We start from the raw sequence: 21,075 nt of genomic DNA, 5'->3' as shown, positions 1-21,075 counted from the left end.
TGGAAGAGCCACACTCAAGGGGCCAAAGAGCCGCATGTGGCTCGCGAGCCGCAGTTTGCCGACCATGGCACTAACCTTTTCTCCAATAAGCTCACCTGCATACAGGTGATGCTAATGATGAGCCTATTTATGACGATGACGACACCAACGACGCGGTTGGAAGAGGGAGGCAAAACGGAAAAGGCGGGGCCAGAAGCGGAAGTGCCGTTAGCGGCGTCTTAGTTGCCATGGAGCCCCGACAAGCTAGAGACCGCCACTCCTCCAAGTCTGGATCCTACGCGTTCGCGGGGGCAACGTGGACGAGAACCTCGTGCCTGTCGCGGATCTGCAGCCCCAGCCAGTCCGTCTGGCTGTCCTCCCTCGCTTACCCCGAGTCTTTCCATCACAGCTTCAGGAGTCGGCCCCGCCGCTTCTCGCTGCCCACGCTCCCACAGCTGCCCGAGCCGCAGCTGCTGCGCCTGCGCCCCACCTCTCTGCGCACCCAGGACATCTCGCACCTGCTCACCGGCGTCTTCCGGAACTTGTACACCGCCGAGGTGTTCGGCGAAGAAGTGAGCACAAGTTTGATCAAGGCCCGTGGCAGCGAGGATGAGGTCCACGAGGAGTTCGTGGATGAGCTGCAGCAGGTAACACGGGCCGGTGCTGGGGGCCCAGGACGCGCCCCCCAGAAAGCTGGGGCCCCCCCGCAGTATTCTCTGCTCGACAAGTGTGAGCACCTGCCGGCTGCCTGGCGCTGTTCCAGGCACCGGGGATGCAGCTGGGAAAGAGCCAAGTCCCTGCCGCATGTTCCCGACCTTCCAGGAACACTCACACACACAATTAGACAAATACATGCTACACACAAAAGGCCTAAATCTGTAACACCTACCTTCATTTCTCTGCGCGCTCACACACACACGTTATATACAGGCAGACCTCGGAGATAGTGCGGGTTTGGTTCCAGATCGCCGCAATAAATCGAGTGGTAATCTTTTTGCTGGTGGAAGGTCTTGCCTTCAATTAGTAAAAAACAAACAAACAAAAAAACACACCTGTGAGGTGCAATAAAGCGAATCATAATAAAACGAGGTATGCCTATATTTTATGACTAGGGCAGATCGCGGAATAATTGTTCCCTGGAGATAAAGCTAAAAGCCACTCCCCCTCCTGGGGATGTCTGCCTTTGTATCAGAAACCACGGTCTTAACCGGGGCATTCGTGCCCAGGTTTTAGGAGGCATGCCCAGTCTCTGGAACAGCAGCTCTACTTCCTCATCTGTGCAAACACAAAAGCAGCCAACCTGAGGCCTCTGCCGGGCTGACTGCTGACCACACTGCTCACGACTCCCTGAAGGGAGGCTCAGCTGAGAGCCCTCAAGCAGCCCAGGTGAACTCGGAAGGGCCGGCAGCTGGAGGCTGTGTGCTCCCTAAACCCCCAGCAGCTCAGGAGCAAGTCCTTTGAGTGGGGATCTGGGTGGCACAACCCTCTGCCTGCCACGTGGTGTGCCAACTTGTATCTGGAATTTCAGAATTTGGATGGCAGCTCTCTCTACTGTGAAGTCAGGAGACAGGTTTTCCAGCTGGCCTCTGTTCCTGACTTCCCTATGACACCTTTAAACCATTTTCCTCTGTAGGTCTCAGTTTTCACATATGTCAGGTGAGGCCCGATGGCCTCTCTAGATCTGTGACTGTTCTGTGCTTCCCAAGAAGCCCTGATGCCGGGGTGAGGTTGAGGAAAGCTATGTGATCTCACACTTCTGTGCATTTGATCACCCACCTGCCAGATTCGGAAGCTCTATAAGCAGAGGTTGGATGAGTTTGAAGTGTTGGAGAGACACGTCATTCAGGCCTGTGCACGGGCCATCGCGGAGAAAGAGCGGGCCATGCACCAGGCCAAAGTCCAGGACCTGGAGCCCATGATCAAGATGCCTCCAGGTGTGTATAAACAACTCCCAGGTGCTGTCACCCTGCCTCCCCAGCTGTGAGTGCTCGTATATTACCGTATTTGCTCTATTGCTCACTCTCTAGTCCAGCCGTGGGCAGACTACGGCCCGCGGGCCAGATCCGGCCCATTCGGCTGTTCTATCCGGCCCGCAGAGCTGAAAGAGCGGAGGGTTCTCTTGCTCTCCCCTCCGCTCCTTTACTTTGAATTTATATTAGTTCACACAAACACTCCATCCATGCTTTTGTTCCGGCCCTCCGGTCCAGTTTAAGAACCCATTGTGGCCCTGGAGTCAAAAGTTTGCCCACCCCTGCTCTAGTCATTACCTGAACATGTGGACAGCAAGTTGCAGACATGATGTTTCATTACCACAAAACACTCCAATGTGCATGTCTCCAACACAGGGGCACTCTCCTACATAACCAGCATACAACTCCCCAGGCCAAGAAATCAGCATCGGTGCAACATTAACCTCCAGTTCGCAGACCCCATTCACGTTTCTCAGCTGGTGGACAGTGGCTCTCTCTCCTCGCTGGTCAGGCATCCTGTCTAGGAAGTCGTGTTGCATATAATTGTCGTGTCTCTTTTATTGACTTTTCATTTGGTACAATTCCTTTATCTTTTCCTGTCTTTCATGGTATTGACGGCTTATTTTTCCCCAGTTTTTTTATTGTGGCAAAATGCACATAACATAACATAAAATTTACCTTCTTAGTCATTCTTAAGTGTATAGTTCAGTGGTTCATATAAATACATTGTAGCCCAGCTGGCATGGCTCAGTGGTTGAGCACAGACCTATGAACCAGGAGGTCACGGTTCAGTTCCCAGTCAGGGCACATGCCCAGGTTGTAGGCTCAATCTCCAGTGGGGAGCATGCAGGAGGCAGTGGATCAATGATTCTCTCTCATCATTGATGTTTCTCTCTCTCTCCCTCTCCCTTCCTCTGAAATCAATAAATACTGTGACATTCAAAAACAACTGGATACATGGGGGAAATTAAAATATGATTGCACACACCCAAGGAAAGGCTCAGAAAAGACCTGAGAAGACCTTAAGTTTACACCTCAGACTGACCCTCGGTACATAGAGCCTACAGGAATTTAAATCCACCGAGTTTGATGGTAATTTCTTAGTATTTCTCGGAGAGGCATTCTCGGGTTTCTCTAACATCTTGCTCCTCATCGAAGCTCCATCACCACACCACCAGCATTCACTGAAAACTCCTTCTTAATCAGCCACCTCGACGGTGGTGCTGTCTTTAATCAATGCATTTGTTAAATTGTGTTCTTTTTCCTGCAGACGTGTCCACAGTCTGCTTTTGCTGATTTCAACATTGTGGTGTTGTTTAACCTGTTCTTATGATCCCCCTATTGCCTGCAACTCAGTCATTAGTTCTAGAGGCTTAATGAGGTTTAGGTGCAATTCTGGGGGAGAGGAGCACCTGCCAGATTCGGAAGCTCTATAAGCAGTGTGCTATGTGCTTCCTTCAGGAGGTACGTGGTATCTGACGTCTCTCTCTCCATGACACTGGCAGCTTTTGCCTGGACCTGTTGTTTCCTCGGGGGCTGTAAATTGTAATAAAACTAGAGGTCCGGTGCATGAAATTTCATGCACTGGAGGGGGGGGGAGGGGAAGGGAGGCGGATCCCTCAGCCCAGCCTGCCCCCTCTCACAGTGCAGGAGCCCTCAGGGGCGGGAAGTGACCCGGCGTTCAGGGGAAGGCGACGCCCCATCACACCTCTGCTGCTGCCACTGCCGGCAGCGCAAGCCTCAGCTGGCCCTGGTTACCTGAGCCTCTGGCGGCCCTGGGTGGCTGGGCAGCTGCCATCTGAGGCTTGCCTGTGCCTCGGGCCGGCCCTGGGCAGCTGGGGGGCTGAGAGAACTGGGGGACTCCGGAGGCAGGCGTGCGGAGCTCCTGCTGCCCCGGTGGGGCTGAGGGAACTAGGCGCCGCCATCTTGTGGCTGTGGGCACTGCCATCTTTGAGGGCAGGGCAGTCAATTAGCATATTCCTTCCTTATTGGCTGTGGGTGCCGCTATCTTTGAGGGCAGGGCAGTCAATTAGCATATTCCTTCCTTATTGGCTGTGGGTGCCGCCATCTTTGAAGGGGGGCAGTCAATTAGCATATTCCCTCCTTATTGGCTGTGGGTGCTGCCATCTTTGAAGGGGGGCAGTCAATTAGCATATTTCCTCCTTATTGGCTGTGGATGCTGCTATCTTTGAGGAGGGACAATAAATTAGCATATTCCCTCCTTATTGGCTGTGGGTGCCGCCATCTTTGAGGGTGGGACAGTCAATTAGCATATTCCCTCCTATTGGCTGTGGGTGCCACCATCTTTGCGACAGTGTGAGGGTCAATTAGCATATTCCCTCTTTATTAGATAGGATGCTAATGGTACTGGAATACTTCCATAAAGAGAAACTTTTCAGCAACTACTTTGATTACCCCAAGATATGAGCAGAATTAATTCTTTCCCCTTATTGGCCAGTTTTTAAAATAATAAGTTGGTCCCCCTGGCAGCACCTTTCAAACATGACTGATGAGGTTTATTTAGTTTGTTTTCAGTACCATGGTGAACTCATGGATTTCATAACTACAGTTATATTTCTTATCCTTATTGATGCTCCAGCTGTCCCATCTTTGGCCAATTTGAACCTTTTCAAGTTGACCCCTAACTCTTGGACACATTGTTTTTGATGAGTTTCTTACCTTCTGGAATGGTCAGAAGGCTCATCTTGTGTGTTTATTGCCCCAGACCTAGAATCAGCCATTTCTCTAAGAAGCTCTGGTTCCCTTTATTTCCCCCAAAAAACTTTGATCTATCCTCCTGAATCCTGAAAGTCATTATTTTCCAGTGCAGTAGGCAGAAGGGACAGTGGTTTTAGGGTTGGAAGACCTGACATATTTGTGGCCTAGAGGGAGGGAGAAGTAGAAGATACAGTGGCTTAGGAAGGCATTACACTTACGGGATGCTCTTAGGGACCAGACGCTGCCCAAGATGCTTTGCATAGGTTATCCCCGTGGTCGGCAAACTGCAGCTCTCGAGCCACATGCGGCTCTTTGGCCCCTTGAGTGTGGCTCTTGCACAAAATACCACGGCCTGGGCGAGTCTATTTTGAAGAAGTGGCGTTAGAAGAAGTTTAAGTTTAAAAAATTTGGCTCTCCAAAGAAATTTCAATCGTTGTACTGTTGATATTTGGCTCTGTTGACTAATGAGTTTGCCGACCACTGGGTTATCCCAATGAATCTGTCCAGTGATTCTGTGAGGTAGATTTCTCTCCATTCCATTTTATAGGTGTAGGAACTCAACTCAGAGAGAGGATCAGATAACTTCCCCAAATCCCCACAGCTTAGAAGGGCTGGGACCCAGATTTGAAGAATCGTTGATCAGACATAATGTCACGCTTGGTTAGATATCTTCCTTTAGGGGGTGACTGAGCAGGAGGACCTGTCCTTTGTCAGGCCTGCCACCTCAGAGGCTCAGGGCCCAGTAGATAGTAAATACTCAGCACAGATTCCACATCTCCTCCTGTACCCGCTCCACCACAGCGGAGCCATGGAGCTGCCAGAATCCCTCCCTCAACCATGTGTTTAGGCAGAGATTTTTGGTAGCAGATTCTCAGGAGGTCTTATTAGTTGCCTGATAATCATCCCTGAGCCCGGGGAGGCAGTGTGTCCGTGTCTTTCCTAGGATTCTTTTGGCTAGAGATCAAAGGAGATTCAATAATTGGTTAGTTGTGTGTGTGTGTGTTTTTTAATGAAAGTGAAATAAAACATTGAGAACTGGGAAACAAAGATCAGTTAGAAGAACTTTTCAATGACCTTCATTTTTTTTTACTCCAGATAATATTGAGTCATAATCAGATATTTTCTGCTCGGGTTTCTGAGCCTTCTGCTGATAATGTTGTTGGTTTTTTTTATTTCAAAAGTAGTAGAAGTAGAGATCTTAATCCAGTTTCCTGAACATGCCTCTGGTCCCTTCTTCTCAGTGTGGGGCAAGGTGACCCAAGAAACTCTTTTTTTAATCCTCACCCAAGGATATGTTTTTATTCACTTTAGAGAGAGAGGAAGGGAGAAAGAGAGAAGAGAGAGAAAGAGAAACATTGATGTGAGAGAGAAACATTGATTGGTTACCCCCACCCCACTACTCTACGTGTGCCCCGACGGGGGATGGAATCTGCAACCTTTTGCTGTACCTGGATGATACTCCAACCAACCTACCCAGCCAGGGCCCAAAAACCTCTTTTAACTCAGGGGTCCTCAAACTTTTTAAACAGGGGGCCAGTTCACTGTCCCTCAGACCGTTGGAGGGCCGGACTATAGTTTAAAAAAAAAACTATGGCCCTGACCGGTTTGGCTCAGTGGATAGAGTGTCGGCCTGAGGACTGAAGGGTCCCGGGTTCGATTCCAGTCAAGGGCATGTACCTGGGTTGCAGGCACATCCCCAGTGGGAGGTGTGCAGAAGGCAGCTGATCGATGTTTCTCTCTCATCGATGTTTCTAACTATCTATCCTCTCCCTTTCCTCTCTGTAAGAAATCAATAAAATATATTAAAAAAACAAACAAACAAACAAAAAACTATGAACAAATTCCTATGCGCACTGCGGGCCCGGGACGAGTCGGCCGCTAAGCAGGACAGGCAGCGGCACCGGGCGGGCCGGATAAATGTCCTCGGCGGGCCGCATGTGGCCCACGGGCCGTAGTTTGAGGACCCCTGAACCCCTTAGATGATTGATAGAGAGGACATTCCCCCGAAACTTTCCTCGAGGCCCAGAGGCAGCCTTCCTCTGTTGGCTAATACAGCTGTCACCGGTGGGAAACATACACAAATGGCTCCCAGGCAGAGGGAGAAAGATCAGAATTCTGCAGAACATCTCACACTTTCATTCCCTTCCCTTGCTGGTGAATTTTCCACATCGTCTTGGGGGCCTGGATGATACCAACCCCTTACAGAGCCATGCTCAGGAGCATGGGGTCAGTGCAGGAGGCCCACCCTGCCCAGGTCGGGGAGGATGGCCACAAGATCAGTGCAGGGTTTTCCAAGGCTGACCTGGTACCTAATCCAGGCCCAACAAGGAGAGAGACTTTCCAAAGATTCAGATAAACAAACTGCTCCCTGCTTCGCAGACCCAACACCCAGCCACCCACGCCCCGGGGGAGGACTGTGGAGGCAACGGTATCAGAAGGGAGAGGGTACATCTCCTTGCCACGTGGTCTTTGCATTTTGTATGAAAGTTTGAACTCATGATGTTTCAAATACACCATCACCAAAGCCTTTGAGAACTGGGCTAGATTGTGTCAACTTGGCCTTGCTGCCACTCCCTGCTGAGGTCTCTGTGTTGAAAGGAGAGGCGGGGGGCGGGGGGTGCATTTCCCAGAATGTGCCTTTTCCCGATAGTGAGAGGCCCTTGGTGAGTTTTGCAAGGGAGGCCACTGTTCTCTGTTCTCAAGAAGCAGTAGCAGGCAGATGACTGAGCTGCCAGGAATTTCACAGTAGCTTCCAGGTGACTCCTCAAGAACCCCCAGCCTCAGGGCTGCTGGCTGAACTTGCTAATGACGGTTCCCTGACTTTCTCTCTCCCACTCCATAATCCCCTGCATTCAAACCAACCCTTAATACATCCCTTAATACATGATTCACGTAGAGTAATTTCTGTTTTCCTGATTGAACCCTGACTATTACAGTGACTAAGCCAAATCTCAAAATCCCCAAACAACATATGATGGGAGAAACATGTATTCTTCACTTGTCTCTCCTCTACCCTTGGTTATAGGACCCTCCAAAAGGGAGGCCATTTAAAATCACCGTGTTGGTTAATTTGAAAACTTCCAAATCTTCCACTCATCCTATCCCATAATATTTTAGCAATGTATTACTATACATGGTTTAAGTAATTTAGGAAAGCTTCTAGTGAAATATAAAAAGCCTTCACCCATGAATGTCACTTTACATTTGTCCAACCCCTTAGCATGTACAGCACCACGAGTGAGCCATAGTGTAAACTGTGGACCTTGGGTGATAATGATGTGTCAGTTGTAACAAATGCACCACTTTGGTGGCGGCCTCTGATAATGGGGAGGCTGTGTATGTGGGGGGTAGACAGAGTACATGGGAAATCTCTGTACGTTCTTCTCAGTTTTGCTGAGAACCTAAAACTTCTCTAAAAATAAAGTCCATTGGAAAAAATGCCCCACCTCACCTCTTTCAACCTCAGTCCATTTGCTAAAGGTGGCCATTTCTAGCTTTAATTCTTCTGTTCTCCTCTAAATAAGATGTCTTGACTACTATTTCTTGGCTCATCAACCATAAACATTAATCATTGACTCCCCACTCTGTTAAATGAGATTTTCTCTCTCAGGTGTCTATGGGTCAGCTGGGGGTTAGATGATCCACGCTGGACTTGGTCGGCTGGACCAGCTTCAAGCTGTGGGTCTGGCTGGACTTGGCTCCTTGCTACAGGTTGGGCTCAGGTCTGTTCCACGTGGATTCATGCTGGGGTCCAGGATGAAGGGGCAGGAGCTTTCCTCCTGGGCGGGGAAGCTCTTCTCATGATGCTGGCAAAGACACGAGAGGGAGAAAGCTCAGCTGTACAAGCACATTTCAAACCACAGGCGGCATCTCACCAGCACATCACATCCATCGTGTGCCCAAAGTCAAGGGCGAAGTGAGCTCCGTCTATAGTAGCAGGAGCCACACGGCAGAGGGTGTGGCTACGGAAGCAACGAAGCACCGTGGCCCTTTATTCACGCTACTGCACTTCTCTCCGTGCTATTTTTGTGATAGGCCTCTCCGTCAGCAACAGCATCTTAGCTCAAACCACATCACAACACAGCCTTGCCCAGTGGTTGTCCTCTTTTAAGTGGCTGGCAAACGTGCTGGTTTGTTTCTTAAATCTCAGAATTACCACGGGGTCCTGAGGAAGACTTTGGTTAGGCGGTTATGCTCAGAGGAGGAGGGAAGCTTGGGGGTAGCTTCTCCACCGTCCGTCTGGCTCGAACCACCCTTGACCTTGTTCCCTTCCGTTTAGTGAAGACTATCTTCAGATGGTGTGTGGACAACAAGTTGCTACAGAAGCATCATCTGATCTGCCCGAACGATTACTACAGCGATCCAGTGCCCTTTTCCTCTGCGCCTGCAGGTAACGCTTCTGCGCTCCCTCAGAGCCTCTGCCGTGGTCCCAGCGAAGCCCGTCAGTAGCAGGACCATCTTCGCTGCCCTTTCCTTGTTCGCACGGTTCTGCACCCCCTTTTTCTTTGATTTTGATAGTGACTACTGGGAGGGTCGGATCTGAGCATGCTACTTGACACATGCAAGGCAAAAGTCCCAACTCTTCAATGTGGAATAGGGTGCTCTTGTTCGCTGCTCGATGCCAAGAGGTAGAAAAAACGGTTAGAGATGTATTTGAATGAATCATAATACGAACATCAAATACAAAAACCTTGTGTATTTCAGTGAGACATAGATAGGCAAGGGAGCAAGTTCCTGATGGAGTCCGAGCATGGCCCTAGGGGTTTTCCCGTATCCCATACAGGACCAGAACACCTTTTGTCCCTTTGAGTATGGGAGGAAGGTTGGGGAGGAAGGCAGAGAAGGATGAGCGTGTGTGTGTGTGTGTGTGTGTGTGTGTGTGTGTGTGTGTGACACACAGAGAGGGGCGGGGGAGAGAGAAAGAGCGAGAGAGATATTGGGCTAGTTTCTTGTGATGTGGGAGGTATAATCTGAGAATGAATGGAGTGGGAACCTGGGTTGTGGGCTTAAGCAGGGAGGTAGTTTTGGGGGAGCCACTGTTTGGATTTTGTGGCCAAACATCAGGATGGCCTGCTGGTGGCAGGCTCAGAAGAAGAGCTCTCCAGCAGCCCTGGTCTGTGAGACTCTTTGCTGATCTCCGGGCTTTGGGGCTGAGAAGGCTTTTGAGGTGGAAGATTGGGATCCAGAGAGCTGAGCGTACTGCTGTGGGAAGAGTCCACAGACGGGCTGAGCTGCATAGAGATTTAAGGCCAGAAAGCGGTAGCAGAACCAAGCGTCGTGGGAGGCTAAGCCACTCAGTCCTTTCAAGTTGGTTGGACACCCACTCTCTGATGCAGATAAAGGAGGAGGGAGTTAACATGTATTGAGGACTTAGCAGGCATTGTGCTAAGCAATGTGCGGTGGTACCAGTTTCACTGCATTCTTGCTAGCAATGGATGTTCTCATTGAACCTTTAGGGGATGTTCTTAAAGGTATAAAAAGCCAATACAAACGTTGACTCCTGTGCGCGCTTTTGAGAAGCATGTTCTCCTATGGGGTATGTGAACATGCGTGTGTGGGTGACAGTGGCCTACTCATGTTCTACAATAGACATTTTACCACTCAAGTCCTAAGCCATCAAGGACATAAAACACGGTCCAGGAGTCACCTATACGCCGAAGAGCAAGTGCATCTGGTAGTAAATGTGAAAGTTGCAGGGGTCCTCAAACTTTTTAAACAGGGGGCCAGTTCACTGTCCCTCAGACCGTTGGAGGGCCGGACTATAGTTTAAAAAAAAAACTATGAACACATTCCTATGCGCACTGCGGGCCCGGGACGAGTCGGCTGCTAAGCAGGACAGGCAGCGGCACCCGGCGGGCCGGATACATGTCCTCGGCGGGCCACAGGTGGCCCGCGGGCCTTAGTTTGAGGACCCCTGGTTTTAGGGCAAAACATCGAGTGGTTTATTCAGTCACCGGAGAAATGTCCCGCCCCTCACCTTGGCGTGGTCACTCAGTTCGCTTCCTTGGTGCCACAGGCAACCGCGACCCTGGATATTTGAAACTGACCTTCAGTTGTGAGAAGCATTCCACCCCAAAGAAAGAGTGGACCAAGAAGCCCCAAGCTCCGTGCAGGAAGATTCCCAGGAAGCCTGAAGACGAGTCCGACTACACCATGGACAGCCTGACGTGGGACTCATCTTTAAAGGCCAGAGGCAGGACCACAGAAACTGCCAAGGTGAGAGCTGAAGCCTGTGCACAGGGCTGGGGCTGGGGGTGGGGTGGGAGAGGGGGAGGGGGAGCGGGGACAGGGAGATGATGAGGGGAAGGAGTTCCAGGGGCGCAGGATGCTGTGCTCAGTCCACAGCCGAGTAGAGGGGAGGGTCGGCCTTGGCCACCCGTGGGTCATGCGGTTGCCACGAGGCCAACACACACAGCCCTCGGGCTGGCGCTGACTCTGGACTCTGTCTGTGCCTCGAAGAAAGCAAGCCCACCCCAGAATAAGAGCTGGATGAACCACCTGCGTACGCCCCAGAGAAGACTGGAGCGGCTGCTCCTCGCCAAAATGGAGCGTCGGACCTGCTTCCTGAGAAACCCTCGCTTCTTCCCTCCTAACACGCCACGTGGAGGCAAGTCTCTCATCTTTCCTCCCAGGAAGCCGGAGGGAGAATTCCAGAGTGGAGAGCTGAGGTGTGTCTTTCCCCGACTCGCGTTCTCAGAAAATCTGACCCTAAGAATTTTCACAGCAGGCACTGCCTGACCCTTTAGCCAGGGCCACTGCCCTCTCTTCCCTTGGGCTGTCAAAGCAAAGAATGCCCACAGCCAGCCCAACCACAGCTGTCCGGTGTGAATGAAGCAAATTATACCTCCTTCCTTCCTTCCTTCCTTCCTTCATCTCTCTCTCTCTCTTCCTTCCTTCCTTCCTTCCTTCATTCCTTCCTTCCTTCCTTCCTTCCTCTCTCTCTCTTCCTTCCTTCCTTCCTTCCTTCCTTCCTTCATTCCTTCCTTCCTTCCTTCCTCTCTCTCTCTTCCTTCCTTCCTTCCTTCCTTCCTCCCTCCCTCCCTCCCTCCTTCCTCCCTTCCTTCCTTCCTTCCTTCCCTCCTTCCTTCCTTCCTTCCCTCCCTCCCTCCTCCCTTCCTTCCTTCCTTCCTTCCTTCCTTCCTTCCTTCCTTCCTTCCTTCCTCTCTCTCTCCCTTCCTTCCTTCCTTCCTTCCTTCCTTCCTTCCTTCCTTCCTTCCTTCCTTCTTTCCTTCCTTCCTTCCCTCCCTCCCTCCCTCCCTCTCTCCCTCCCTCCCTCCTTCCTTCCTTCCTTCCTTCCTTCCTTCCTTCCTTCCTTCCTTCCTTCCCTCCTTCCTTCCTTCCTTCCCTCCCTCCCTCCTCCCTCCCTCCCTCCCTCCCTTCCTTCCTTCCTTCCTTCCTTCCTTCCTTCCTTCCTCTCTCTCTCCCTTCCTTCCTTCCTTCCTTCCTTCCTTCCTTCCTTCCTTCCTTCCTTCCTTCCTCTCTCTCTTCCTTCCTTCCTTCCTTCCTTCCTCTCTCTTCCTTCCTTCTTCCCTCCCTCCCTCCCACCCTCCCTCCCTCCCTTCCTTCCTCCCTTCCTTCTTTTTTTTTGTCAGATCAACAAAACATCTTTTTTTGGTGTGCTGCAGTTTTAGTGATTAGTTTGTGTGTGCCCTGAGTTGAAAATTGCAGCTTTAGAGTAAAACCCCAGAAGGTCCGGTCTGGTCTGAAGGATCCTAGACTTTTGCAGGGGGACAGGGTATCATTATCGGAACAGAGCAGGGTTTCAGGGCTCCCCCTAGATGTGGCCTTTGGGTGTCCCCAGAGTCCTGCGTTTGTGCTTTTCTGACACGCCAGAGTCTTGAGGAAGAGGGCTCAGTGTTAGTCTGCTAACATCTGGACAGTCTGAGTCAAATGGGAGGAATCCCTACAGCCACGTGTCCTTCCATTGGGGTTCATGTGTCTTAGATAATGCAAATGTTTAAAATTTGATTAATCACAAATAATTAGTATAAATTGTAATTTTTCTTTAAGAGAGTGCCTTTAGCTATAATTGTCCTTAAGAAGGAAATGAGTTGCTTCGTGAGTTAATAATCTTAATGGGCTTAAAACTATTAACCTTTCTTTATTAGACATATTGGTGTTTAAGCATCCAGAGTTTTTCCCATGCATACTGAAAATGGAATAGGTAGCTATAAATAGTTTTACAAAGATTCACTGATGCAGTGAAATTATTTTGTAACCTGCTTTAACAGCAACGGAAACCAGCCCACGACATGTTGTGAATCTCTGTGCTGGCTCCGATGTATTTATTTTACATGAATCAGTCACTATATGGCATTTCATCACGTGGGTGAGACTGACAGCCTTCCTCCCCGCTTTGCCTGCCCGCAGCTCTGCTGATGTGCCGGTGTTCATCGCTAACCCACCCGTCGTATTTTTCACAGATTATGAAATTGGATCAGTTTATGAGGTAGAAATCTTATTTCTTGATATATCCTACTCCATCTGCTTCCTTATTTTTTAAAAAGCTTTTATTATGAAATTCTGAAACCATACACAAGACTAGGAAAAGACTATAATGAACCCCGTGTGCCCACCACCCAATAGCTCACTCCAGTCTGCAAATGTGGTTTCATCTATTACCCCACAATTTCCTCATGTGTGTGTGTGTGTGTGTCTGTCTGTTTGTGGGCACATTGGAGTATTTTAAACAAAAGCCTGGACATCATGTCATTCTCCAGTTAACACTTCAGTGTCTCTAACAGCTAAGAACTTAAAAAAAAATAACCATTATCACACCCAGCAATATTAATGATGGTTCCTTAATATCAACTAAAATCCACCCATGTCTGATTTTCCTCCATTTGTTTTGTTTTTAGAAAGTCAGTTTACAGTTGGTTTCTTTGAATCAGAATTCAAATATTACATCTGGTTAAAATATCTCTTATTTCTCCCTTCTTTTAATTTAATTTTAATGGATTTCAGAGAAAGGAGAGAAAGCGATAGAAACATCAATGATGAGAGAGAATCATTGATTTGCTGCCTCCTGCATACTCCACCTGGGGATCGAGCCCGTAACCCGGGCAATATAACCTGACCAGGAATCCAACCGTGACCTCCTGGTTCCTAAGTCGACGCTCAACCACTGAGCCACTCCAGCTGGGCAGATCCATTTTTTTTTTTTTTAAATTAGGGGTTACAAAATGGTGATTTCTAATTCTGTTATTCTTCTGTATTTGATTAGCTGTGATTCCCTGTTCTAAAAACAACTTTCCCTCTAACTTCTCTTCCTGTCCCCTCTTCCGTGTACTCTCGGTACCCCTTTAGGTGACTATTTCATGGGTTCTTCCATTGTTTAACCCCCTCTCCTCCTCACTGTCCTCTGCACCTTGTCCTTTTCACTTAACAGCATATCCAGTGATCCCTCCAAGAGCCGTAGATAGAGAATTTTCCTCCTCATTCCTCCTTCCTTTTTCCCAGTTTCCTTCTCACATTAGTGCTGGCCTCCCACCGCCCTGGGGAATCAGGTCAAGACCAGGTTGCCAGCTCTGCTCACCGGGTGCAAAGACACCGAGGCCTAATCACGACAATCCCTCCACATTCGCAGATTGTACTTGGCAGTCTAAAGAGGGCTACTTGCAAAGCCGTAATTCTGATATGTTAGTCCTATATGTGAAACGTTAAATCATGTCCCTTTCCTCTTGAACTTGTTAGTTATGTGTTATCTTTGGGACCTCCGTGTCTGGTTATCACATTTCAGAGACAGTTGGGGAAGTTGGCAAAGACTCAGAGAAAGGGAGATAAAATAATTTTCGTTGGGGAGCGATAGGGCGAAGGGGGAGCTGCCCGGGACCCTACGAAAGACAGTTCCACGCAGGGCTGGAGGGCGCCGGCTGCGGGCGCCTGTGGTGAGAGGAACCGACTGCTGGAGCAGTCCGCCCTCGGGCCCGGCCTTGCCTGCTGCACATCCCTTGCCGCTTGCTTAGCTGTCACTTGTCTGGAAGACCACGCTGCCCTCTCCTGACGGGATTAGATTTCCCTATTGCAGCCTCCTTTTGTACCATTGGCTCTTCCGTGGCACGGTTTTATTTTGACCTTTCCCACGAGGCTGTAAGTAAGCCCGACAAGGGCAAGACTTATTTCTAGGTGTGTGTTACCATCTCGTTATCGGTGCCTGCACACAGTAGGTCCTCAGCAAATAAGTGCCAACCGAATCCGTGAATAGTTGAATATGGGTCTGCCTCTCCATCTTGTCTACCCCTGCTAAGTAAGGTAAATCGAGAGCCAATGAAAGATGCCCTATTTTACTTTTAAAAATTGTGTGGTGTATGCGTGTGCGCGTGTGTGTATATGCGTGCGCGCGCGTGTGTGTATGCGTGTGCTTGTGTGTGTATGCATGTCTGTGTGTGTGTGCATGTGTGTATGCTGGTTGTCAGCAGAGAGCTGCAGCTGTGTATGGAGCACTGCCACGGCTTCTCCGGATGGCCTCGTCTTCCCCACAGAATGGCCACCTCAGGGTAATCGGACTGCACACGCAGCTCAAAGTAAATAGCAGAGCTTCTCGGTGAGTTTCCTAGCGAGCAAGATAGAGGTGGCATCACTTTTTATGACCTGACCTTAGAGGTGACCTTGAAGGAGCAGAGAAAACCATGACTTCCTCAGTTTGCTATAGGTTACAAATAAGTCGCTCAGGTCGGCCCAGACTCCCGGGGAAGATAACAGGATCTCCCCTCTCCCTGGGAGGGGTGTCCAAGAACTTGTGGACGAGTTTTTAAACGGCTCTACGGGAGCCCCGGCTGGTGTGGCTCAGTCGGTTGGAGTGTCATCCTGTGCACCGGGAGGTCAATTCCCATACCTGGGTTTCGGGGGCCATTCCTGGTCGGGACGGAGGCAACCTGTCGATGTATCTCTCTCACATCGATGCTCCTCTCTCTCTCCCCCTCGGTCCCTCTCTAAAATCAAATTTTTAAGAAAAGCTGCTACAGGTGATAGTTAATGGCCCGTGTCGCAGGCAAGCGGCCCGGACTGGAAGAGGCCCAAAGGCTCTAGAGGAGTTGACTTATGAGGTTGACGTTAAGAGTCCCTGACAGGTCTGGACGTCAAAACGAGTTATAAACGTGGAGATGTGTGCGATACATACCTTATAAAGAACAGTGCCCAGCACTTACGGACTCCTACAAATTAATAAGAAAGAGATGGACTATGTTACATGGCAAACTGGTAAAAGGCTATGAACTGACAGCTCACAGCAGAAGAAAACCAAATGGCAAATAACCCTACGAAAAGATGCTCACCGCCGTTAGTAGCAGAGTGAAAACGAAAACCACAATACGGGTCTCCCCACACTCGGGCCTGGTTCACCGACAGAGCAGTGCAATATGTTGTGCTGCCCACCATGGACTTAAATCAGCCGTGGGCAAACTACGGCCCGCGGGCCGGATCCGGCTGTTCTATCTGGTTCTCTTGCTCTCCCGTCCGCTCCTTTACTTTGAATTTATATTAGTTCACACAAACACTCCATCCATGCTTTTGTTCCGGCCCTCCGGTCCAGTTTAAGAACCCATGGTGGCCCTCGAGTCAAAAAGTTTGCCCACCCCTGGCTTAAATGCTGGTTTAGGAAGACATGCCCATGAATAAAACCGTGAAGACATACCTCAAATGTATGTCGCTGTTGTCTGGTCGGGGACCGGGGTGGGCCTTCATCAGTATTTTTATTTTTTTATTTTTTATTTTTTTTTAAATATATTTTATTGATATTTCACAGAGAGGAAGGGAGAGGGATAGAGAGCTAGAAACATCGATGAGAGAGAAACATCGATCAGCTGCCTCCTGCACACCTCCCACTGGGGATGTGCCCGCAACCAAGGTACATGCCCTTGACCGGAATCGAACCCGGGACCTTTCAGTCCGCAGGCCGACGCTCTATCCACTGAGCCAAACCGGTTTCGGCCATCAGTATTTTTAATGTTTATTTCTTAAGCTGGATGACTTTGGGCATGTTATAATCTCCACATTTCCCCCCCAGTGTAATATCTCATGAGACAGAAGCAAAGATGGATGCACGTATTGAGCGCCTCGTCTGTCTGTGCGAGGCACTGTGCAGGGTGCTGGTGGGGGTCAGGGTGTGTGACTTCCAGGCCTTGCCCTGAGGGGTCTCCCAATCTGAGCGAGGGCAGGAGAAGGCAGGGGCTGGGTGGGCTGAGTGAAGGCCCGAGGACGACCCTGGCACGTGGGTGCCGGTGGGAAGAAGGGGCCCCAAAGGATGTGTGGGGAAGAAGACAGTGAGTCAGGCGGGGTGGGCAGCGCTCAGCCCTGCTACCCACCAGCAGGGGAGTCCCTGAGCTTCGCTGTCTTCAGTGTAAAGCACTGTCTCCAGGGGGCTCCCACCTTCCCCGGTATAACGCGGCGGAAGCTTCACACGCGGTGGCTGTCCTTTTGAGCAGGGCCGAGACCAGGTCAGACTGTTTCTGCCTGCATGCTCAACCTTGTAGCTCATTTTTTCCAAAAAGGAAACAAAATAGAGAGACCAGCATCATGAATCCCCGCAGGCCCATCACTCAGCTCAGCCGTTGCCAACGCGTGGCCGAGCTGATGCACTGACACCCCTAGCCCAGGCCTCAGGCCACTCGCCCCTGCGCGCGGCTGTCTCAGAGCTGCCTTTGCCTCTGCACAGATGGTCATCTCCCTGCAGAACACCACCTCCACCAGCCGCTACCTGCGAGTCATCCCGCCCGCGACCCCGTACTTCTCTCTGGGATTGGGTGAGCATGGCAGGCCACTGTCCAGACTGCACCCAGTTCCGGGCCGTCGGGCCCTCCGGTGACTCCTGGTCTGTGTCCTGAGCTGAGCCAATGGCAGTCCCTGGGAGCCGCTCGCCCTCTGCTGGACACCTGCCTGCTGTTCCCTCCTGTGGGGTCTTGGAATCCTAACAGCTCCTTCTCCGATCACCTCCCTCCAGGCCCTTGTCCTGCCCTGCCCGCTCCCTTCGCGCTGTCACTTGCACCAGTACAAGCGTCCCATGTCACAATATGTTTCTCAAGAACAACTTGTCCTTATTCAGCTCGGGAATCTTAAAGAGCTCTCCGATGCCCACAAAAATACATGCTCAGCCATAGGGTCAGGCATGGCGTCACCTAACCCTTGTGGATGGGCCCTGTCCCTCTCCCCACCCTGGTATTTTGACCTGGGTCCCTGCCCCTGCAGCCTGACAGCCCCCCCCCCGCCCCCCCGCCCACACACACACACACACCTGGTGGCCTGGCCTTGGCCCGGAGGCATTATCACATCAGCCCAAGCCCTGGTCCCCCGATCCTCAGTTGTCGCTTTTGTCACCTTCAGGAATGTTTCCAGGAAACGGTGGAATGGTGGCTCCTGGAATGATCTGCCAGTACATTGTCCAGTTCTTCCCCGACTGCCTGGGAGACTTCGATGACTTTATTTTGGTTGAGACCCAGTCAGCCCACCCGCTCCTGATCCCCCTGCAGGCCCGGAGGCCGCCCCCAGTGCTGACGTGTGAGTGTGTGCCCTGTTCTTCCCCAACCCCCCCCCCCCCCCCGCTTCTCTCCCCCCCACCACCAGGGATTCAGTCAGGGTTGGCGAGTCCCTACAAGGACTGCTGGCTCCTGGGCCCTTAGTGGCAGCACACAGCTTGGCAGGGCCTTCTGGGTGCAAAGGAGGGACCTGCCAGCAGCGCCTACAGCCTCCCACTGCATCGGTCCCAGGATTGTCCCGCTTCCCAGTGGAGGCTGAGGGCATTAGCACAGCAGGGGAGGAGGCCGCAGCCCAGCGAACCCCAGCATGGGCTTCCCCGGCTGGAGGACACCCCTGAGCGGGCCTGGCCACACTGAGGCCCGGAAGGAGCCCTGAGCTTTGCGGGGGCCGGGGTGGGGAGGGTACTTCAGGAAAGCTGACTGTGGTGGGCTCCCTCCCTCACAAGCCTCTTCAGCTGGGTACAGGCTGGAAGCTGGGACTGTGACCCCAGCCCCCAGGGCCATGCAGTGGCCTGGCGGAGGCCTGAGTTCACAGTGGGTGCTGACCCTGCTGCTCTAGCCAGGAGTGGGAGCAGGGGTCAGGGTGCGTCCCCATCCGCCCTCTCTGATCGGGGTGCTGGGCGGGGGACCGTGCTCTGCACCCCGGCTGGGCCTCGGGAGGACAAGGGCAGCAGGCCCATTCCCCGGGACGGGCCCTTGAGCCTCTTTCCCCGCGGCTGCAGTGTCGCCGGTGCTGGACTGCGGTTACTGCCTCATTGGGGAGATGAAGGTGAGCACTTTCCTCTGCAAAAACGTGGGCTTCAGCGCCGCCAAGTTCTGTGTGATCCCCAAGAAGACCTGGCCGCCCACGAGTTTCAGGGTGAGTGATCACAGGTGCGGCCGGGCCAAGAGCAAACCCGTCAAAGGAAGTAACCGCGGGAGGGACTTGTGCACCCGCGGTGGCGAACACACAGAAGACGGGATTGTATAGTGACAGCCCCTCTCCCCCACCGCCACGTCCGAACGAGGGTCAGCGTGCATGGGGACCGGTGCTGTGGCTCTGGCTGTGCCACTCACATGCGCGTGACCCTGGGCAGGTTGTGTCACCTCCCGTGTCCTTCCAGGCCTGGCTCCCTGTCACTGATTGGCTCAGCCAGGCAGTCATTGTGGTAGCAAATGTTGGAATCACATCAGAGGTCGCAAATGAGCAGCTCTTCGGCTGCATTCTGGGGGCCCATTTGTCTGGCAAGGTGCGGAAGCACTCCTCTGGAGCCAACATTTACATGTCTCCGGGGGCGTTCACAGGCACACCAGCGTTTCCAGGGTCTTTGGGAAGCTTGGAAGACGGGCAGCCCTGGGCCAGGATTTCCCTTCTCTCCCGTGTGCTCAGCTCCGCCTGTCCCCGCCGCAGCCGGGCACGCACGCATCCTCGTGCTCACGGCGCTGCGTTAGTTACAGCGGAGAGAGTTCTCTGTGCCTGTGTCTCCGGCAAACAAGTGATGGATCCACGGGGCCACGTGTTCCAGAGACACATTTCACTCGTTTCTGTTACCTGCCAGGACCTGTAGGCGTGGGTTGGTGTCCCTGGCATGCTAAGGTGATTCCTGTGGAGGCACCTGGGCTGCCGACGGGATGGCAGCTGCCCTTGCGACTCAGGGGCTTACAGCCAGAGGAGGATCGGGGATGGAGGCAGACCGGGAAGCCGGCCCCGCCATGGAGGGCGCTGCAGGAGGGCAAGGACTGTGGTTTGGGAACGAACCTCCCGGGTGAGGCCGTGTCTCGCGCCTCCTGCTTTGTGTCTGAAACGCTTGTCAGTGGCCACCTTGTACCTCCCACCCGCAGTCAGCCCTGCGGCGTCCTCGACTTTAACCTTCAGAACCTCATCTGGTTTCTTCATTCGCAAGGGACTGGTTGATCTTTAAGATCCTTGCCATTGCTAAACAGATGTTTGGAGGAGAGAAGTGTGCCATCTGAACACTGGGTTTCACAGCTCCTCCCACAGCTGTTGGGTAACCTGCTTTTCTTTCAGGCTATCACAACCTCTGGCTTCGTTGAGCAACCTCCCTTTGGGATCATGCCTTCGGTGTTCGAGCTGGCTCCGGGCCAGGAGATACTAATGGAGGTAGGTGATTAGACCTGGGCATATATTTCCTCCTCCGAACGACTGGTCGTGGCTATTTCTTCAACGGCTTGCATGATTTCGTCGTCTCTGTGTTCTCAGGACCCAAATTCCCACTCCCACCCCAGGTCCCAGCCTTGGGGGTTTCTATGGAGGGGCATGTCCTTGCATTCTGTGGGGGGATGTCCCTTGACTGTCTTGTGGCCGCTCTCCCAAAGCAAGTGCAGAAAGCCCTAGCTTCTCCGCCGTGATACCTGAGCATTGCTTGTCCGCACTGTCAGCCTGGCAGTCACTTTCACCAGCATCCAAGCTGCTTCCAGGATCTTCCCATGCTTCTTCAGTCTCTTCTTGGACACCCCACCCCCCCTGCCCCGCTCCAAGGTGATACCTGGGTGATGACTGGCTTGGTTCTCTCTTTCCTGTTTCATCCTCAGTTATATCATCAGCAAGACTCACCTTCCTTAGGCGTTACTCTGAGCCTCTGCAGAAGCTCTCAGAGTCTGACCCCCCTGGCTGTGGGCTTCTCCATTCCAAACCGGCCCCTTTAAGTGCTCCCTTCTGCTCATCACACCTGCTCATGGGTGCCCCAGAAGAGCCTTTGAGAAATGGGATGCCTTCCTGTCCCTGTCTCCCTCCCCGACTCAGGGGCATAGTAGGGCTTTATCGGTCCTTGTCTACGGCTGAGAGGCGGGCTGGATCCTCTTGGCGTAGCCCAGGTCTTGTCAGAGCCTCACCATGGCTTTAAGGAACTGGGACTGGTCACCTCTGGCCAGGCCAGGATGCCCCCCTCATCCCATCTTCCTATGATCCCCAGGAAAAGGAAGAGGGACGCAGCAGGAGT

The 21,075-nt window shown here is 51.9% G+C and overlaps 1 protein-coding gene across 1 annotated transcript in view; it reads left to right on the top strand.

Annotated features, from left to right (window-relative positions):
* Positions 1–227: 227 nt before the first annotated feature.
* DLEC1 (DLEC1 cilia and flagella associated protein) overlaps positions 228–21,075 on the top strand; it is a gene marked incomplete at its 5' end in the record, with an annotated part of 47,259 nt that continues 26,411 nt past the window's right edge. The window contains 10 exons of the mRNA XM_080674300.1: positions 228–626; positions 1,763–1,913; positions 8,947–9,057; positions 10,684–10,883; positions 11,127–11,335; positions 13,038–13,116; positions 17,320–17,407; positions 17,985–18,158; positions 18,859–18,995; positions 20,145–20,237. Coding sequence (XP_080530426.1) covers positions 228–626; positions 1,763–1,913; positions 8,947–9,057; positions 10,684–10,883; positions 11,127–11,335; positions 13,038–13,116; positions 17,320–17,407; positions 17,985–18,158; positions 18,859–18,995; positions 20,145–20,237 — 1,641 coding nt within the window. The remainder of the gene's footprint in view (positions 627–1,762; positions 1,914–8,946; positions 9,058–10,683; positions 10,884–11,126; positions 11,336–13,037; positions 13,117–17,319; positions 17,408–17,984; positions 18,159–18,858; positions 18,996–20,144; positions 20,238–21,075) is intronic.

Source organism: Plecotus auritus (genome assembly GCF_963455305.1).
Source record: "Plecotus auritus genome assembly, chromosome: 6".
Lineage (NCBI taxonomy): Eukaryota > Metazoa > Chordata > Mammalia > Chiroptera > Vespertilionidae > Plecotus > Plecotus auritus.
This window is presented reverse-complemented; position numbering and strand designations above follow the sequence as displayed.